The 18,308-nt window shown below is 38.1% G+C and overlaps 1 protein-coding gene across 1 annotated transcript; it reads left to right on the forward strand.

The window, feature by feature from the left end:
- Positions 1-856: 856 nt before the first annotated feature.
- Positions 857-16,867, forward strand: stt3a (STT3 oligosaccharyltransferase complex catalytic subunit A). The gene is made up of 18 exons (XM_041802212.1): positions 857-921; positions 2,933-3,053; positions 4,187-4,247; positions 4,336-4,457; positions 4,739-4,884; positions 5,403-5,493; positions 5,582-5,688; positions 5,779-5,943; positions 10,074-10,254; positions 10,421-10,576; positions 10,678-10,769; positions 10,874-11,029; positions 11,354-11,542; positions 13,192-13,308; positions 13,386-13,488; positions 14,017-14,205; positions 14,440-14,555; positions 16,481-16,867. The coding sequence occupies exons 2-18, from the start codon at positions 2,966-2,968 to the stop codon at positions 16,517-16,519; spliced, it is 2,118 nt and encodes a 705-aa protein (XP_041658146.1). The 5' UTR covers positions 857-921; positions 2,933-2,965; the 3' UTR covers positions 16,520-16,867.
- The last annotated feature ends 1,441 nt before the right edge of the window (positions 16,868-18,308 follow it).

Below are 18,308 nucleotides of genomic sequence, written 5' to 3' on the forward strand. Positions count from 1 at the left end.
TTGAAATTCTGACTTTTAACCCATACTTGTGACTTTTTCCTCTTACATGCTAAATTTAAACTCCAATTTCTTACTCTTCTGTAACGTTCTGACTTTAAATCCAGAAGAATGGCTTTTTAATATATTTTCTGACTTTAAACTCAGAATTATGACTTTTTCTCTCTGTTCTCATGCTAAACCTAGATTTAGGATTTTATTTCTTTAAAATTCTGACTTTTAACACAGAATTATGGCTTTTTTCATATATTAATATAATAATAATAATAATAATAATAATAATTTTCTTATTATTCTGACTACAAACCCAGACTAATGGAGGGTTTTCTACAATTTTCAGATTTTAAAGTCAAAATTATGACCTTCTTTCTTAAATTTTGTTTTTAAACTCAGAATTCTGACTTTTTCATAAGACTTGGACTTTAGGCCCATTTTCATGACTTTATTCTTGAATTTCTGAATTAAAACTCACAATTCTGACCTCTTTCTTGAGATTCTGACTTTGAACTCAAAAATATGACTTTTTTATATTCTGACTTTAGCCCAGAATTTTACCCTTTTTTAAATTTATTTTTCTTTTAAAAAGTTCACCCCAAAAGAAAAAAATGATCTCTTGCCCTTTCACCTTCCGTAATTTTTCTGCGGCCTGAAGACTTCATAAATATTTCCTTGTGTCGGCACTGACGGACCTCTACCAGCAGGAGGCGATACGTTTCCTTCTTGCACTAAGGACACGTCACACACTCCAACGGCAAGTTAGAGAAGGAACTCTGAATGACGGCTCAACAACCAATCAGGTATGGTGAGGATTACTATTGACAGACTCTTAGCCAATAAACGCGCTGTATTACATGACGGAGGCGGGACTAGTCGTCGGTGAAGGTAGTGTGAGTTAGAAGTGTATGAGAAACAGGAGCGGAGCGGGTAAGTCATACTCAACATTACATATTAAACCTTTTAGCGTTTTAATGGTTTTATTTTCAATTAAAGCCTGTCGTCCTGGTGGAAAATTTAAAGGAGGCGCTGAGGTTTTCACAATGAGAGAGAAGATAAGCGAAGCTACGGTGTTCATTATATATCAGAGCACATTAGCCATGCTAGCTAACGTTACTGGCATACTTTTAAGTGGATGGAGGAAGCATAAAAATCAGCCGGCTTGATGCTAACTGTCTAAAGGAGCCTGGCTCATCTGTAACTGTACCTACACTCATTTAAAATATGCACAAGAGTTGGTTTAAAGCTTTGAATAAAGACTAGCATGCTGTTTGTCATTTCCTTGATCAGTTGTTGGAAAGGTTGGCATCCTGTCAGAACTCACAAGGCTAGATATCTACCCATCAGTATGTGCACTAAATATGAGAATTAACAAGAGCTGTGTTGAGTCTAATAGATCATGTTATTGTGTTGTTAAAACCTGCAAAACCCGAAGATGACTGGCTCAAATCCCTGCAGAAGTTTTCCATTGTGAGTGCTTCCTGGTTCCTGACGCCACATCTTAGTGCGTGGCCTTATCTGGTTGGGCTGGACATGGAAGTTCACTCTGAAAACTTGGAAAACTCTCATTGTCTTTCCATACTACCTGGCTGGTTTTAAACTTAACTCAACGATGAAGATCTTACTTTTGTGCAGGATGCATTATAATGAAACTGGTCTATGAAAATGTTTGACTTTTCTTCATTTTCTGCTGATCTGAACCTCCCAGTTTTACTATGCATAACTTTTTATTAAATTATAATACAAATAGAGGTTTAAAAAACAAAGTGTACAGAATTATTGTACTCAAGTACAAGTACAGTTAATTTAATTAAAATTTACACATGTTGAAGGACAGTTACTAGTCTGCAAATATACTCCAGGAAAAGTGATTCATGTGATGTTTACTCAAAGTACTAAATAGTTATTTTGATACCTGAGGGGGTGAAAAGCAGAACAGGATTTCTCCTTCATGTAAGAAAACAAGAGAATATGAATCTGGAGCTATATTTTTAGATTAAAGAGACTTATTTTTAATGAATTGCAGTGCAGCTGCAAATTTTGGATGCAGTCTAGAAACTTTGCTTCAGACCTATTTTAAAACCGGCGGGTATTTTTGAGCAGTGTCTGGTGAATTTACTCAACCTACCAGCCACTTTGACAGGTAAATAAGTTACCTGAAAGAGCGATTTTATGACCGTAAACAGTAGGGCTGAACAATTTGGGAAGATAATGTAATTACAATATTTTTTTCAATATTGATATGATGTGCAATTTTTCTTAAGTTCCTGATCTTGTGTTCTTTACAACAAACAGAAGCAATAATTCATTCTATATTACAACAAACTCACTACTAGATAAAACTAGGGTTGAACAATTTAGAAAAATATCTAATTGTGATGATTTTGACTCATATTGCAAATTGGATAGGGATTGTTGTATTGAAAGGAGTCAGTTTTATGTCATTCTCATATTCAGAAAGAAAAATGTACAAAAAAGTGGGATTTTTGTTGACTATTCTAAAAAACTTCCACTTGGATGGTAAGTAATTTATAGCATCTCTGCAGCAAAAATGCTTTAAATTGGCGATTTGAAAATTGCACCAGGCTATATTGCAATTTAATCAAATTTTTGTTAATTTCCCAGCCCTAGTAAACAGTATGAACTGAATCCCAGCTTTCTGCTTATTACAGCTGACATTATGAGCAGAGCCAAGCAGACCAACATGCTCACTAGACATCATAGTTTGTGTTGATTCTGGTGAGCCCTGTAAAGAAAAAGGTCCGTCTATTCTTGTGCTGACCATGTGTTGTAGATGCCGAAGTAGTTCTAAAACATCCTACTGTCAGTCACTTGTAAAACCAAGGGTTTACAGAGTGTGCTGACATGTGCAGAAATACTCTTACTTGTAAAAGGTAATGTTTTTTGTATGATGTTAATATGCTTGTCTTCCTCCCATCAGGTAGTACGGTGAGCTGTCCCTAACCTCGCCAAAATGACCAAGCTGGGCTTCTTGCGGTTGTCCTATGAGAAACAGGACACGCTGCTGAAGCTGCTCATCCTGTCTATGGCTGCTGTCCTCTGTGAGTTCTTTCCCCCCTACGCTACTCTCTACATGTTAGGGATGTCAAGATTTTGATAACACATGATTTAAAATGATTGCAGTCAACATTTAAAAGCAACATTTAACAAAGTTTCAGTGGCAAGGTAAAACTTCCCTTTATGGGGCAGAAACTTTGAACAGACTCATGTTGATCAGCCATCTGCTGAAGCTGTGCTTGAGTAAAAAGGGGATTGAGAGGAGATACGGAAGGCTAGAGAACAGAAATACATAAGAATAAGACTGTCCTAGCCATGAATCCATCTTAAAATTAGGCTATTCAATCATCAGTAGTTTTGAAAAGTACTGACACCTTAAACACTACAGAGCACCAGTCATTTTCTGAAGAGCTGCTGTAGACTTAAGAGAGAGCAGGGGTGGTCTGTATAAACCTTTCTGCAAACACTGATGCTCTTCAGGTCCTTACTTTTACATCTCTTTCAAGCGGAGAGAACAAGAATGACACTGTCTAAATTGCACACTTGCCAATATATTTGTGCAAATAAATAGCATGCAAAGCTTGATGGCTTTTTATTGTAGTTAAAAGACAGAAATTACTGGTTGCCTGAGTCTCTTATTTTTTGATTTCATCTTTCCTGCATAGTATCGAAACAGGTATGGAAAGTGTTTAACTTTTACTAGTATCTTAAAATGATTAAAAAAATGGGAAATTATACTTTACGTCTCAATTTCAGTTTTGATTTTCATTTCCCATGATCATGAAAACAAGATAGTTCAGGTTATACAATTACTGTGCTGTACTCTTGATTGCAGTTTTTTTGTCCCTAGGTTTTGTCATGTTTATTAATGTTTTTTTTCTATATTTAAGCCACATGAATTCATCACGATACCATAAAAACATATTTCATTTATTTATTTTTTATAAATAAGTAATGTTAATGTGTTCATATTGTTAAAGAGATAAGGTGTAAAAGTTTAACTAATGTAGATGTTGCAAGATTAATGAGTAACTACATCATATCACTCAAATTGATTATCATATTTGCCATAATAGAGCATTCCTAAAGCCTACTTCACATAACATTGTGTTCCTAATAGAAATCACAGAGGTACCACATTGGTCTGTGACCTTCTGTACCCTTTTTCTCTCCTTAGCATTCTCCACCAGACTCTTTTCCGTCTTGAGGTTTGAAAGTGTCATCCATGAGTTTGATCCGTAAGTTCTACTTCTACTGCTTTTCAAAGATTTTGAATATATGTGCTCAGTTACAAAATATCTTACATCACTTTCATCTCACCTGCAGGTACTTCAACTACCGTACCACCCGCTTCCTGGCAGAAGAAGGATTTTATAAGTTTCATAACTGGTTTGATGACAGGGCATGGTATCCTCTGGGGAGGATCATTGGAGGAACCATTTATCCAGGTAGGAATCAGTTTGAGTGCTCATGACATGTTTGCTGTTTTTGTTTTTAATTTCAGGATGCAAGATGAGCAGTTAAGTTGATGTGTCATGATCATAAGAGAGTAGTCAATGAGGTCCTTACTGCCTGCTTTTGTTGGCAGTAGTGCAAATATTAGTTTAACACCCCTTGTTTAAATAGAACTGCAGAGACTATTAACCTATTCTGTTTGCAAGGAGACATTGAGGACATTTTTTGCGCTGTGGTGCTTTATAAAATCTGACTGACTTGTTCTTTCTTCCAGGACTGATGATTACCTCTGCTGTCCTGTACCATGTCCTACATTTTTTCCACATCACCATCGACATCCGTAACGTCTGTGTCTTCTTGGCTCCTTTGTTCTCTTCCTTCACCGCCATCGTCACGTACCACTTCACTAAGGAGCTGAAGGTAAAGCATGTCTTATTTGAGTTTAGAAACTCTTAGAAATGCAGAGCTATTTTATTTCTTTAGAGGGGCACTCCAGGGAGTAAGTTTCCTACTTTAGGAGTATACTTTTGTATGCATGCACTGCAGCTGTTCCTTGCAGAGATGTATCAAATGTGACTGAATTTGCTTTATTTTTAATGCCACACTGACTACAACCTGCTGCTACATCCATCCACTGACACATCTTTATTCCAACATCAGGTGTCGGTCTCATGAACTACTAATAGTTGGTATGAGTATCAGCCCTAAGAAACAATATCAGGCAATCCAGATTTGAGAGCCTCAGAGGGCATTAAATCACAAATTTCATTAGGAATTCATTTGGAGTGCCTCTCAAGATCCTCTAAGCAGCTTTAAAAGAGTATGTGGCCAGTGTAAAAAGACTTGTTTCTGTTGAATGTTGTGTATAAGTTTTGCATGTTGTCCACTAACATGAAGTGTACATATTTTGACTGTAACTCGTCTTTTTGTGTGTTTAGGATGCAGGTGCTGGTCTCCTGGCTGCTGCCATGATCGCAGTGGTGCCTGGCTACATCTCTCGATCAGTCGCTGGCTCTTATGATAATGAAGGTATACTCATGACATACATTACGCTGTCATTTAAATAATACAGTAATAAATATTTTCTAAATGAAACCCTCTGTGCTGTCTCACTCAGGTATTGCCATCTTCTGCATGCTGCTCACTTACTACATGTGGATCAAGGCGGTAAAAACAGGGTCGGTTTACTGGGCGTCGATGTGTGCTCTGGCCTACTTCTACATGGTGAGGAGACCTTAAAGTGGCATCTTTTACTGAGTTACTTGAGTTCTTAAAGATTATAGAGTATTTATTAAATGTTTAATGTGTCTGCAGGTTTCCTCCTGGGGTGGCTATGTGTTTCTGATCAACCTGATCCCCCTCCATGTCCTGGTTCTGATGCTCACAGGACGGTTTTCTCACCGCATCTATGTGGCTTACTGCACAGTCTACTGCCTGGGAACTATCCTCTCCATGCAGATCTCTTTTGTTGGATTCCAGGTAAGCTGAAAAAAGAAACAGAATTTAAGTTTCTCTGGTGTAAAAGACAGTCTGTTTTTGGGGGGTCTCCCAGAGGAAAAGGTTTGAACTGTCATTCTGATTGTGTTTTGCAAAGTCTGCATCATTCAGATTCTGTGCAGCTTTTTAGCTCTCATAGTTCATCCTTTTTTTTTTTTTCTTTTTTTTTTTTTTTTTTGCCAAGTGGAGTTTGCAGTCCTACCAGTTTGATAATCAGCCTCTCAGCCTTCATGTTGTGATAGTTGTGAAGTGCAGAGCTACAGCCTGCAGGTAGTGCTGCCCACCTTTGATGGTCACTTATGGCTTTTAATGGAGCAGTCTTTTCAATTAAACCTGTGTGGGTCAAGGCTTTTGCTTAACAGTATGTCTCTGTATCTGTTGAAAAGTTGTTAAAATATGGCACTTGTCTGTGCAGCTATGTACCTGGCACAGTTTACACCATCAGATCAAAGCTACCATAAGCTTTCAGACACTTCATAATCAAAGTGTACTTTTGTTACAGATTTGATTGGAAAGACTTATTAGTAAAATATATTAAAGTTCATTTTGAACAAATGTATTATACCTGTGAAGCTCTGTCTTTAAGACCCGGTGTTATTTCACTCGACTGTATCATAGGTACAACCAGTAGTCAAACAAATGGGCAATATTTTTAATATTTGCACAAGAATAAAACATTTTTTATCAGCTGACCATTTGAGAATCACGTAACTTGATGATAGCCTTAAATTAACTTGCATTAAATACACTGTTTACAGTACAGTATTATAATACTACTGGATTGTGGAGCTCAAGTACAGATCAGCACAGCTAATGTTATGTTACAAACTCAAATGCATTTACTGAGTTTACTTTAGGGTTAGATAAATATTCTAAAAATATATACATTCATATCTCGTTAATGCAAGCCTTATCATTTGTGTCTGTTATTCTTTAAATATAAATTAAAATTTAGGACAAGGCTGCAGCTCATGCTAGCTTTGATCTTATTGGTCTTATCGCAGTGTTAATTTTGACAGCTATTTTTACTTTTAGTCTCAGTCTTAGTCTTTAGATTAAATGCCTTTTAGTCTTAGTCAAATTGTAGTAATTTCTTCTCTTTATAGTTTAAGTCAACGAAAACTCAAAAACATTTTAGTGTAGTTTTTGTCAATAAAGTCCTCATATTTTAGTCTCCACTGTAAGTCCAAGCATTTATTCTCTTGCCTGAATCTGGTACCAAATTATGATGGTCTGTTTTAGGGCTGGGCAATTAATAGAAATTTAGATTTAGATTCTTGAATAGTTTATAAAAAATCCTATTTTCCCCAAATTTTATCAATTTTTTTTCTTCATTGAATTGATAACAGCAAAAATGATCATTTCTTTCTTCACAACAAATCATATCGAATTTGCAGTATGAGTTTAAATAAGTGCAATTAAATTTATTTTTTGAAAAGTTCAGCCTTAGTTTAATCTGTTTAATATTTTGTTGGTTAAAATAAAGAATGATTTAGTGCTTGTGTTGGTTGATACACAAGATGAGGAACTAAAAAAGATAATTGAATATCAAATTGCGATATTGGAAAAAATAATCAGAATTAGATTATTTTCCAAAACTGCTCAGCCCTAGTGTGTTCTTTCTTTGCATGTTACCAAACCTGGGATTCCTGCTTTCTACAGCTGAGGGATAGTATAAATCCAGATTCAGTGGAGAAATATTATGGATTTTGAGTGTTCAGAGTAAACCAAATTACATTTTAGGCTAGGTTTAGTCATCCTAACAAACACTAAACTTACTTTTAGTCAGATTTAGTCATCGGGGGCCTATTTTTGGCCAGTCATTCTCATGGAAAAATAGCTGTTGATGAACATTTTTAAAGAGAACAGAAATCTCCAGACATGCTTATAGTTTAGAGAACAATTTTATGAACTAGATGAACAATTTTAGTCATAATTTTAGTTGACCAAGTTGTTTTTTAAGATGAAACGTTTCATGATCTCTCTGAAACTCCAGTATGGACTGTCTTAGTCAATAATTTTCATTTGGAAAAAAAACCAAAATCAGTTGTTGGAATCTTTGCAGTTATATGAAAGACAACCTGAGATTAAAAAAAGATGGCAATATAACATTTAACTTCCCACCCTGGGAATGGCATCACAGGAACATAGCTACCGTGGGAATATTGATTACTTGGGGTAATGATGGTGCATTTTTTTACTGGTAAATTGGTTTCCCCCGTCTCATCAACCAGTTTATTCATTGATTATTTAATACATGACATGATTTGCTCTTACCCTGGACTTTGGGAGAGAACTTTTCAGATGAAGTGTCATGGAAAAATACCATCTCTTGTTCGAATTGCCAGTGTTAAGATAGCATCCAAAGCTGATGTCAGACAACACATTTGCAGCATGATTATAGCCTGATCTGACAATTGTAGGGTTTCAGGACCCATTGGCACTGAAAATTTGTCATTTCATCTCGTGTGGTGTGTCATAGTGAATGACAATCAAAAACATGCCTGTGAAACCTAACAACCTCCTAACTGAAAGTCCTGCATGTTTGATTTTTGTGCTTCTTTCCAAGAATTTCTCTATGATGTCAGTGTTGTTTATCAGTCATAGCAGTTACAAATTCAGAAATATCCAGTAGGAAAAAATGTTGATTTGAGGAACAGTTAAGATTGGAAAAAAAAATGTCCAGATTGGTTTAATTGATCCATTTTACAGAAATCTACTAGGGGTGTAACAGTACAGAAAAATTTCGGTTTGGTATGTACCTCGGTTTTGAAGTCACAGTTCGGTACGTTTTCGGTACGGTGATTGAAGCGGATAAATACAATTTAATTTTAATTTTTAAAATTAAATAGGCTGAATACACTACATTTAAATTATAAATAATGCTGACCTCCCTCCAAAAGTTCTTCAGTGATTACAAATATTAATAGATAAATACATTTTGAATAACTAGGTTATTTTCATTGATATACTGACATATTTATACCCATTCTTTAAACACTAATATTTCCCAGCTAACTTAAACGCATCATCACAGAACCGCAAGTTAGCTTGTGAAGTATGCAAATAAGCGTCTTTTTTGCCAATTTCAACACGGACTTCGGTACTGGACTACTTTTTTAACCAATGGGACCTACTACAAAGTTTGGAAGAACTTTTCACAGCCCATCTTAGAGGATAAGGAGGTTAAAGCCGTGTGAAATCTGAGGATAACTTGTGACACAACTGCAAAGTCCCTCTCTCGCTCCTCCGAGGCAAATAGCTGAAGGTGAAGTTAATTTGATTCACAGAGCCGGAGCACCGTTGCTATAAGGGTGATTTAAATGAAACCGGCGACTCTTCTAACTCCACACGCGCCATCACTCTTCTTTGTTTGTTTTTGTAACTGCTCCTTCTTCTATAATGACGGTTGCTGGCAGTTTTTAGGCTCATTGCCACCACCCTAATTAAAGTGAGAACAGACTTATTTTTAATACTCACTCAGACGTATTCGTCGTATTACTGTGTGCACCAAACCGTGACGGCCATATCGTGACGGTGCGGGATGAATACAAATACCGTTACACCCCTAAAATCTACCTGCCAGCCCCTAATGGCAAGATGCATGATAAACACCCCTATCAGTTCATTCTTAATTGATAATATTCACAAGGTATATTTTTTCAAAATAATAATCAGACCAAAATGTCTCTGTGTTTTGTTTATTTGAAAGTCCAGTTCCCAAACCGTCCATCAAGGGAAAAACTGGCCATTATACAAATATAGCTGATGGCCCTTGCACTATAGTATAGTAAAACAGTGTGTTTATTTACACTCTCCTTCTGTTGTAGTCTAGCACTGCCCTCCTGCCTCCCTACATCATAATTTTGGCCACAGTGATTAATCGCATATTTCTGTGTAGTCTGTCATGTCATGTTGGTCAAGCCTCAGCACCAATTAAGACTCTTTGATCACCTAATCTGACACAGTGACCACCAGAACTGACAAAATAAACGTACAGTCTGAGCTCAGTTTAAGACAAAAGAAAACAAAACTGACTTGTCAAGGAAAAGCAGCTTTTATTGTTTCAGTTGCACTCAGTCAATATCCATGTGTCTCTCCTTATCTACCAGCCGGTGCAGTCCTCAGAGCACATGGCAGCCTTCGGGATGTTTGGCTTGTGTCAGATTCATGCCTTCGTCGACTACCTGCGCAGCAAACTTAACGCCCAGCAGTTTGAAGTGCTGTTCAAGAGCGTCATCTCCCTGGTGGGCTTCGTTCTGCTGTCTGTGGGCACCGTTCTCATGCTGACAGGTAAGATGGTTTACAAGACGGCCCAAAAAATTATGTGGTTAAAACCTAGCACATGTAAAAGTTTTAACCTGATTCACTGCATCTCTTTCTGTTTGTCGGAAATGTTAGAGATTGATTTCTTTTTTTTTTTTTGACAGTGACTGACTAAAAATTAATTTTCCTTCAGGTAAGATCTCTCCATGGACGGGTCGTTTCTACTCTCTGCTGGATCCCTCCTATGCCAAGAACAATATCCCCATCATCGCCTCTGTCTCTGAGCATCAGCCCACCACTTGGTCCTCATACTACTTTGATCTGCAGCTGCTGGTCTTCATGTTTCCAGGTGAACACTCAGAGAAATGCAGAGTAACAAGGAATCTTTAAGCACATCTCCCTGCATATGCGTTTCAGTTTGACTGACTGGCAGCTTCTCTTCCCTTCCAGTGGGTCTCTACTACTGTTTCAACAACCTGTCAGACGCCAGGATCTTCATCATCATGTACGGAGTCACCAGCATGTACTTCTCTGCTGTCATGGTGCGTACAATCAAACCTTTACTGAACCTGAGGGGGGGAGAATGTCTATAGAAACTGTACTTGAACTTTTGAATTAATATCAGTGACTTTTTCTGCTTCTTCAGGTGCGTCTCATGTTGGTTCTGGCTCCTGTCATGTGCATCCTGTCAGGCATCGGTGTGTCTCAGGTGTTAACCACCTACATGAAAAATTTGGACGTCAGCCGGCCAGACAAGAAGAGCAAGAAGCAGCAGGACTCCACCTACCCCATCAAGAACGAGGTAGGAGGGCTGAGAGGCCTGGTCGGGGGGCTGTTAGGGGGCAGTGTTGTCTGCTGGAAAAACAAGAGTTAGCATAGTAAATTATCAGTCAGAGGAGAATACTTGGATACTTTGATATAATTCATGTGATTGTACTGATATTCCTCTATGAAGGTGCAGTTGTGAACGCTCACTGATAAAATTCAATGACATTCCTTGTTGATAAGGAACATTAGATTTTTTATTAACCTTCCTGAATTCCAGCTATCAGAATCAAAGGAATGATTGATGATCACAGAGACTGAAGTGTTAATCTCACACCCTGGGTTGCATGTTCTTCACCAGGTTGCCAGCGGTATGATTCTGGTCATGGCCTTCTTCCTCATCACATACACCTTCCACTCGACCTGGGTGACCAGTGAGGCTTACTCCTCCCCTTCTATCGTCCTGTCAGCTAGAGGAGGTGACGGCAGCCGCATCATCTTTGATGACTTCAGAGAGGCTTACTACTGGCTTCGCCACAACACACCTGAGGTCAGTTATACATAGAAAAAAATGGACTCAGAGCTGAATATATAGAAATTACACAGATATAGGTATATTAATTTAAAATAACTAGTCCTGTGTTACTTGTACTGTAAAATCTGGAATATTATTTGCCTGAGTCTGTAGGCTGCTGTTTTTAGAAATCAGCAGAAGGAGAAACGTTTAAACTGTCCACCTGTCTAATAATTACCATCGGTTCGCTCCCTTGAAAAGCAATCTCTGATCTCAACAGGACTAACCTGGTTAAATAAAGTTTAAATAAATAAAATTTTGCCATGTGTAGTCTGCATATCTACTAGCGTTAACCTCCTTAGACCTAAGCTTTTGTTTGGAATGAATCTTTTAGTTCCCCCCACTTGTTCAGGTTTAGTAGGATCTGAGAAGTTTAAAAGCACGGCCTTTTCTTTGAACAGGAAGCAGTTTTTACCAAAAAAATGTCTGTAAATCTTCTGATAGTTTTGTTTCTGCAGTAAATACAGCACTGGATGGGTTTTAGCGCAAATGTTTCGACTGTGGCCAAAATCCACTTGTCTAAATTTCCACTTGTTGTCTAAATTTTTGTGAAAATTCTAAAACATTTGATCTAAAATATTGAATTAAATAGCCCAATGCGTTTTTACCCAAATGTTTCAGTAAAACTTTATCATAAAGCCCAAGCATTCTATTTAAAATTTTCTGAAAAATGCCATATAAATTCCTGAAAATTTTCAAGCAAATTCCACAAAATTTCAAAGCAAAGTCACCCTAAAATTTCCCTCAAATTCACTAGAATGTACAAATATGTTCCCTAAAGTTCAATGAAAAATGGACAGTTACCCTAAACATCCCCAAAAAATCCCTGAAATTTACATGAAAATTATTGTAAATACCAAAGGAAACCCCTGCTCCAAATTCCCCAAAATTTACAAGTAAATTTCGCAGATTTCTGTTAAATATTCCCCCAAACATCCAAACACATTTCCATGAAAACACCCTTAAATTTCGAAGCAACTTTCTCCCAAAAATTCCAGTCAAATTTTGAAAATTAGCAAACATATCCAAAAAATTTCCATGAAAATAACATACAATTTATAAGAAAATTCCCAAAATATTGGTAAAAATTTCATTACAAATTCTTCCAGCATTTCAAGAAAATTACTTAAACTTAAGTGGAAGTTCTCAACAAATATCTTAAAAGTGGTACTTGTTTGGAATTGAAAACTGTTCAACAAAAGCAGCACTCCATTTATCTATTTACAGGAAACTGATGTTTTGGTTGCATGGATTAATATCTTATAACAAAGGAGAAAAGCAGTTAAAGTTATCTTAGAATACTATGAGAGCACCTCACAGCACAAATCGAAAATTCCACTTCTAACAGCTTTTCTCCCTCATTGTGTGAAATACATCAGTAAAACCAAACATTGGGTAAACACCTTCTGGAGTACCATTTTTGTTGAATAGTCCTGAATTCCAAACATAGAGTATACAGTGAAGATGGGCAGAATGGAGCAGCATGTTTCTACTCGTCTTCTTTTGATTTAGAGCCCCCTGGTGGTAGAATTTACATGCTGTGCATTTAATTAGTATGAAACATTTTTAAAGACAAGATTAACAGACTTTCATGCTGTATTTGTGGATAAATTTTGTGCTTTCAGGATGCCAAAGTCATGTCGTGGTGGGATTACGGCTATCAGATAACAGCGATGGCGAATCGAACGATTCTAGTGGATAACAACACGTGGAACAACACGCACATCTCCAGAGTTGGACAGGTGAGTTGGGTAACCTCTCAGCTGATGATGTGTTTTAAGTGTTGCTGTGATGGCTGAGCTGTTTGTTCGCTCTACAGGCGATGGCGTCCACAGAGGAGCGAGCCTACGAAATCATGAGGGAGCTGGATGTCAGTTATGTCCTTGTCATCTTTGGAGGGCTGACAGGATATTCATCAGATGGTACGTCTCTTACATCCCAGTATTGCATGTTGGCTTTAAACCTGCATGTCTGCACTCATTCCCACTGCAGACAGCAGATTTAACAGTCTGAGCATGGTTGTTCCTTTGTCATGGGACTGGAACACATCCCTTAACAGCTAAAAGTTGTAAAGTTTGAACAAACAGATTATCACTTCATCAACTTGGTTTTTATCTGGATCAGACTCAGAGTTTGACGTTAAAACTTTAAGCAGGATTTGGATACTTTTGATCTTAAAATCTGGATAATCCTTCCCACACAAGAGAAGTGGATTTAAGGTGGATATCAGGAACAAAGTTGTCAACCTCTTAAAAGAAATCACCTTACTTCTCCTTTCTGCTGCTCAGTTTAAGTTAGAGCTGACTGCCTTGGACATGCCAGCATACCAAAAGGCTTTCTGTTAATGGGAATTATTTTACAAATGAATGAAGTAAATCTGTCGCTAGATTACCAAATGTATGACATTTTTAACACCACTCCTTTTCCTGAACGCTCCATCTGCCTCACAGACATAAATAAGTTCCTGTGGATGGTTCGTATTGGAGGAAGCACAGACACGGGTAAACACATCAAAGAGCACGACTACTACACCCCCACCGGAGAGTTCAGAGTGGACCGCGAGGGCTCGCCTGTACTGCTCAACTGCCTCATGTACAAGATGTGCTACTACCGCTTCGGACAGGTCTACACAGAGGCCAGTGAGTAAATGCAACCCTGTAGGATGTGTCTTTTTATCTTATCCAACCAGAGGAGATGTGTGAATATGTAACTGTGGGGATTTTTTTTAAAAGAACTGCTCAGGATGCTTTGCTTTCTCAGCTCCTAATTTAATATATTAGGTACTTAACTCAAAGTTAGACAGCTGTTCACAAAAAAACATAAGTCTTCTCTTATTATATCTGTTCTGATGATCTGAATGATGTTTTCTGCAGAGCGCCCGCCTGGTTACGACAGAGTGAGGAACGCTGAGATCGGGAACAAAGATTTTGAACTGGATGTGTTGGAGGAGGCCTACACTACAGAGCACTGGCTAGTTAGGATATACAAGGTAAACTCATATGAAACTCTCCAGTGTTTCATTGGTATTGATTAAGACTGAGCAACTGATTCAAATTTAAATTTAAGCACAATACAGTTCTTATACAAGGTATTCACCCCCTAGGATGTTTTACCCTTGTATTGATTTTATAAAAGGCCACTACAGAGAGTATGGTCTAGGCCTGCCCTCTTTGTAAAGTGTCTTAAAATGAATTTGGTTAAGAGTTGGCACTATACAAGTGAAGAGGAAATCAGTCATGGTCAATATAATTTTGCTTTTTAGACACAAAAAATCGAAACGGATTTCTACAAAGTAATGTCAAATAAGTGCATGAATATTCACCCTCTTTAAAGTGGCTGACCTAATTCAACAGAGGTCCAGCCAGTTGGTGCTAGAAGTCTCACAATTAGTGAAACAGGGATCTCTTGAGTGCAGTGAATGTGTCTCAAGTGATTGTAGTATAAAGACACCTGTGTCTGGAAGGTCCAATCATTGGTTAATTAGTATTCCTAGCTACCATTACACCATGAAGACAAAAGAACACTCCAGGCAACTCAGAAAAAAGATTATTGACAAGTATAAGTCAAGGGATTGATACAAAAACATTTCCAAGGCACTGAACTTCCCCAAGAGTTCAGTTAATTCCATCATCAAGAAATGGAAGGAAAATGGCACATGTGTAATCTGCCTAGATCAGGCCATCCTCACAGATTAAGTGATTGTGCAAGAAGGAGACTCTGACGGAGTTACAAGCTCCAGCAGCTGAGATGGGAGAGATTCTGCTTACAACAACTGTTCATCAGGTTCTTCATCAGTCAAAGCTTTATCGGAGAGTGGCAAAGAGAAAACCACTATTGAAGAAAACTCAGATTAAATCTGGACTAGAGTTCCCCAAAAGCCATGTGGGAGTAAATTCTTTGGTCTGATGAGACCAAAATGGTGTTTTTGGGCCATCAGAAAAGACACTATGGCTACGTTCACAGTCAAAAGTGACCTGAATCTGATTTTTTTTTGCTCACATTTAACTCGTATCTGTTTTTTTTTCTGACTGTGTGAACAGCACAAGTCACACTGAATCTGACCTTTTTCAAATCAGATTCATGCCACTTTTGTATGCGGTTCACAATCAGATACGTATCTGATCTATTGGAAGTTGACTGCAGTGTGAACAGGCAAACAAACACACCATCCCCACTGTGGAGCATGGTGGTGGCAACATCATGCTGTGGGGATGCTTCTTGGCAGCCGGCCCTGGAAGGCTTTTAAAGGCAGAGGGTAAAATTAATGCGGCAAAATATAGGAAAATCCCGAAGGACAATCTGATTCAATCTGCAAGAGAACTACAGCCGAAGCATACAGAGAAAGCTACACAGAAATGGTTTAAAGACTACAGGGGGAATATTCTGGAGTGGCCGAGTCAAAGCTCAATCCAATAGAGAATTTGTGGTTGGATTTGAAAAGGTCTTTTCATGCCCAATCCCTGTACAACTTGACAGAGCTTGAGCAGTTTAGCAAAGAAGAATGGAGTAAAATTGCACTGCCTGATTTGCAAGTCTGATCTAGACCTATCCACACAGACTCAGTGCTGTGATTGCTGCCAAAGGTGACTCTACTAAATACTGAGTTGAAGGTGGTTAATATTTATGCAGTCACTTATTTTATGTTGCATACTTTTGTTCAGTTGAAATGACGTAGAAATCTGTTTTCACTTTGACATTAAAGAAGTTTTATTGTCGAGAAGGCCAAATTATATTGTTTACGGCTGTCATGTTAACCCCTAAAGAGAAATTCAGTTTAACTATGTTAAATATTATTGTCTGAATGAAAACAAAACTTAATTTGGATCATTTATTTATAGCTTTCTTTAGGCATGAAATAATTGCCTGTAAATCGCCCAGCCCTAGCCATAACTAAACTTGTGTTTGATGTTTCAGGTCAAAGATCTGGACAACCGGGGTCTGTCGAGGACATAAAAGCTTCAGACTGCAGTGAGAGGAGCCTTTTAGCGCACAGCACTGAACACCTTCCCCTGTGGTCTGCAGATGAGTGGGAAAAAAAGAAGAGTACTTTTTATACTTCTGTTCTGGGGGAAGAAATTTGCATCCAAGAGATTTTGTTTTGGGTTTTTTTTTTTTTGTGGATGATTTTCATTTTTTTATTTTGTTATAATGAAATGTCTCATCTGGGATCAGAGGGAGTCAAACGTCCAGTCTGATATCAGGAAGTGAAATTCAGCGTGATGCATTCAAGAGAGAGCAGTGTTCATTTTAGGACGCTTTGGATTTTTACAATGTGTTCAATAAAAGTGGGATTAAACAGAATCAGACTGTGGTTTGTCTTGTGTTTTTTACTGCTGACAAAATAAACTTCATACTCGAAGAAGTTGTTTCAGACAGAGGATGTAAAGAATCTGGGACAGATCTCAGCTGAATAAAACAACAAAAAAGTAAGTTATTCAATTCACAAGTTGTCTGCAGAGCTGGAAGCTAACAGTATTTTCATCCATTCAGCCACTATCTATACTATTTATCCTGTTTAGGGTTGCAGGGGACTGAGCCAATCCCAGCCATCATTGGATGAGAGGCAGGGTACACCCAGGACAGGTGCATCTCAGAAGATTAGAATATCATGAAAAAGTTTATTTTTTGCTGCAATTTAATTCCAGAAGTTAAACTTCCATATGTTATAGAATTACCATTACAAAGTGAATGATTTCAAGACCTTTTTGTTTTAACCTTGATGATCTTGAACTTAAAGCTAACAAAATCCACTATCTCAAAATATTTTAATATTGTGAAAACATTTTTGCAAAAAATATCTCGCTCTGGTTCAGTTCACACAACCACAATCATGGGGAAGACTGCTGACTTGACAAATGTCAGAAGGCACTCATTGACACCCTCAACAAGCAGGGTAAGCCACAGAAGGTCATTGTTGAAAGGGCAGACTGTTCTCAGAGGCTTATCAAAGCATATTTATAGAAAGTTGACTTGAAATGTGGTAAAAAAAGATGCACAAGCAACAGGGACGGGCTCAGCCTTCAGAGGGTTGTCAAACAAAGCAGGTTCAAGAACTAAAGGGAGCTTTACAAGGACTGGACTGAGGATGGAGATCAAGAGCCACCACACAGACGGGTCCAGGAAATGGACACGAGTTCGTAGTGTCGAGCCAATCCTGAACTACAGACTTGATCAGCATCTCACCTGGACTGAGGAGAAAGAGAACCAGACCATTGTCGTCTCAAGTCTTGTTTTCAGATGAAAGTCAGTGTTACATTGCAGTTGTAAATCAAGGTCCCAGAGTCTGAAGGAAAATTGAGTCACAGAATCCAAGGTGCTTTAAGTCCAGTGTGAAGTTTCCCCAGTCAGTGATGGTTTGAGGTGCCATGTCATCTGCTGCTGTTGATCCACTGAGCTTTATCAAGTCCAGAGTCAACACTGTCAGCCGTCTACCAGGCGACTTTAGAGCACTTCATGCTTCCATCTACTGAGAAGCTTTATGGAGATCCTGATTTCCTTTCCCAGCAGGACTTGGTGCATGCCCACAGTGGAGCCAAAACTATCAAAAACTGGTTTGCTGACCATGATATCACTGTTCGACTGGCCAGCCAACTGGTCTGACCTGAACCCTCAAGAGAATCTCAGGGGAAATATCAAGAGGAAGATGAGAGACACCAGATTCAACAATACAGAAAAGCTGAAGGCTGCTACCAGAGCAACCTGGGCTTCATAACACCCCACCAGTGCCACGGACTGATTGGCT

This window comes from Cheilinus undulatus, linkage group 12 (genome assembly GCF_018320785.1).
Source record: "Cheilinus undulatus linkage group 12, ASM1832078v1, whole genome shotgun sequence".
Lineage (NCBI taxonomy): Eukaryota > Metazoa > Chordata > Actinopteri > Labriformes > Labridae > Cheilinus > Cheilinus undulatus.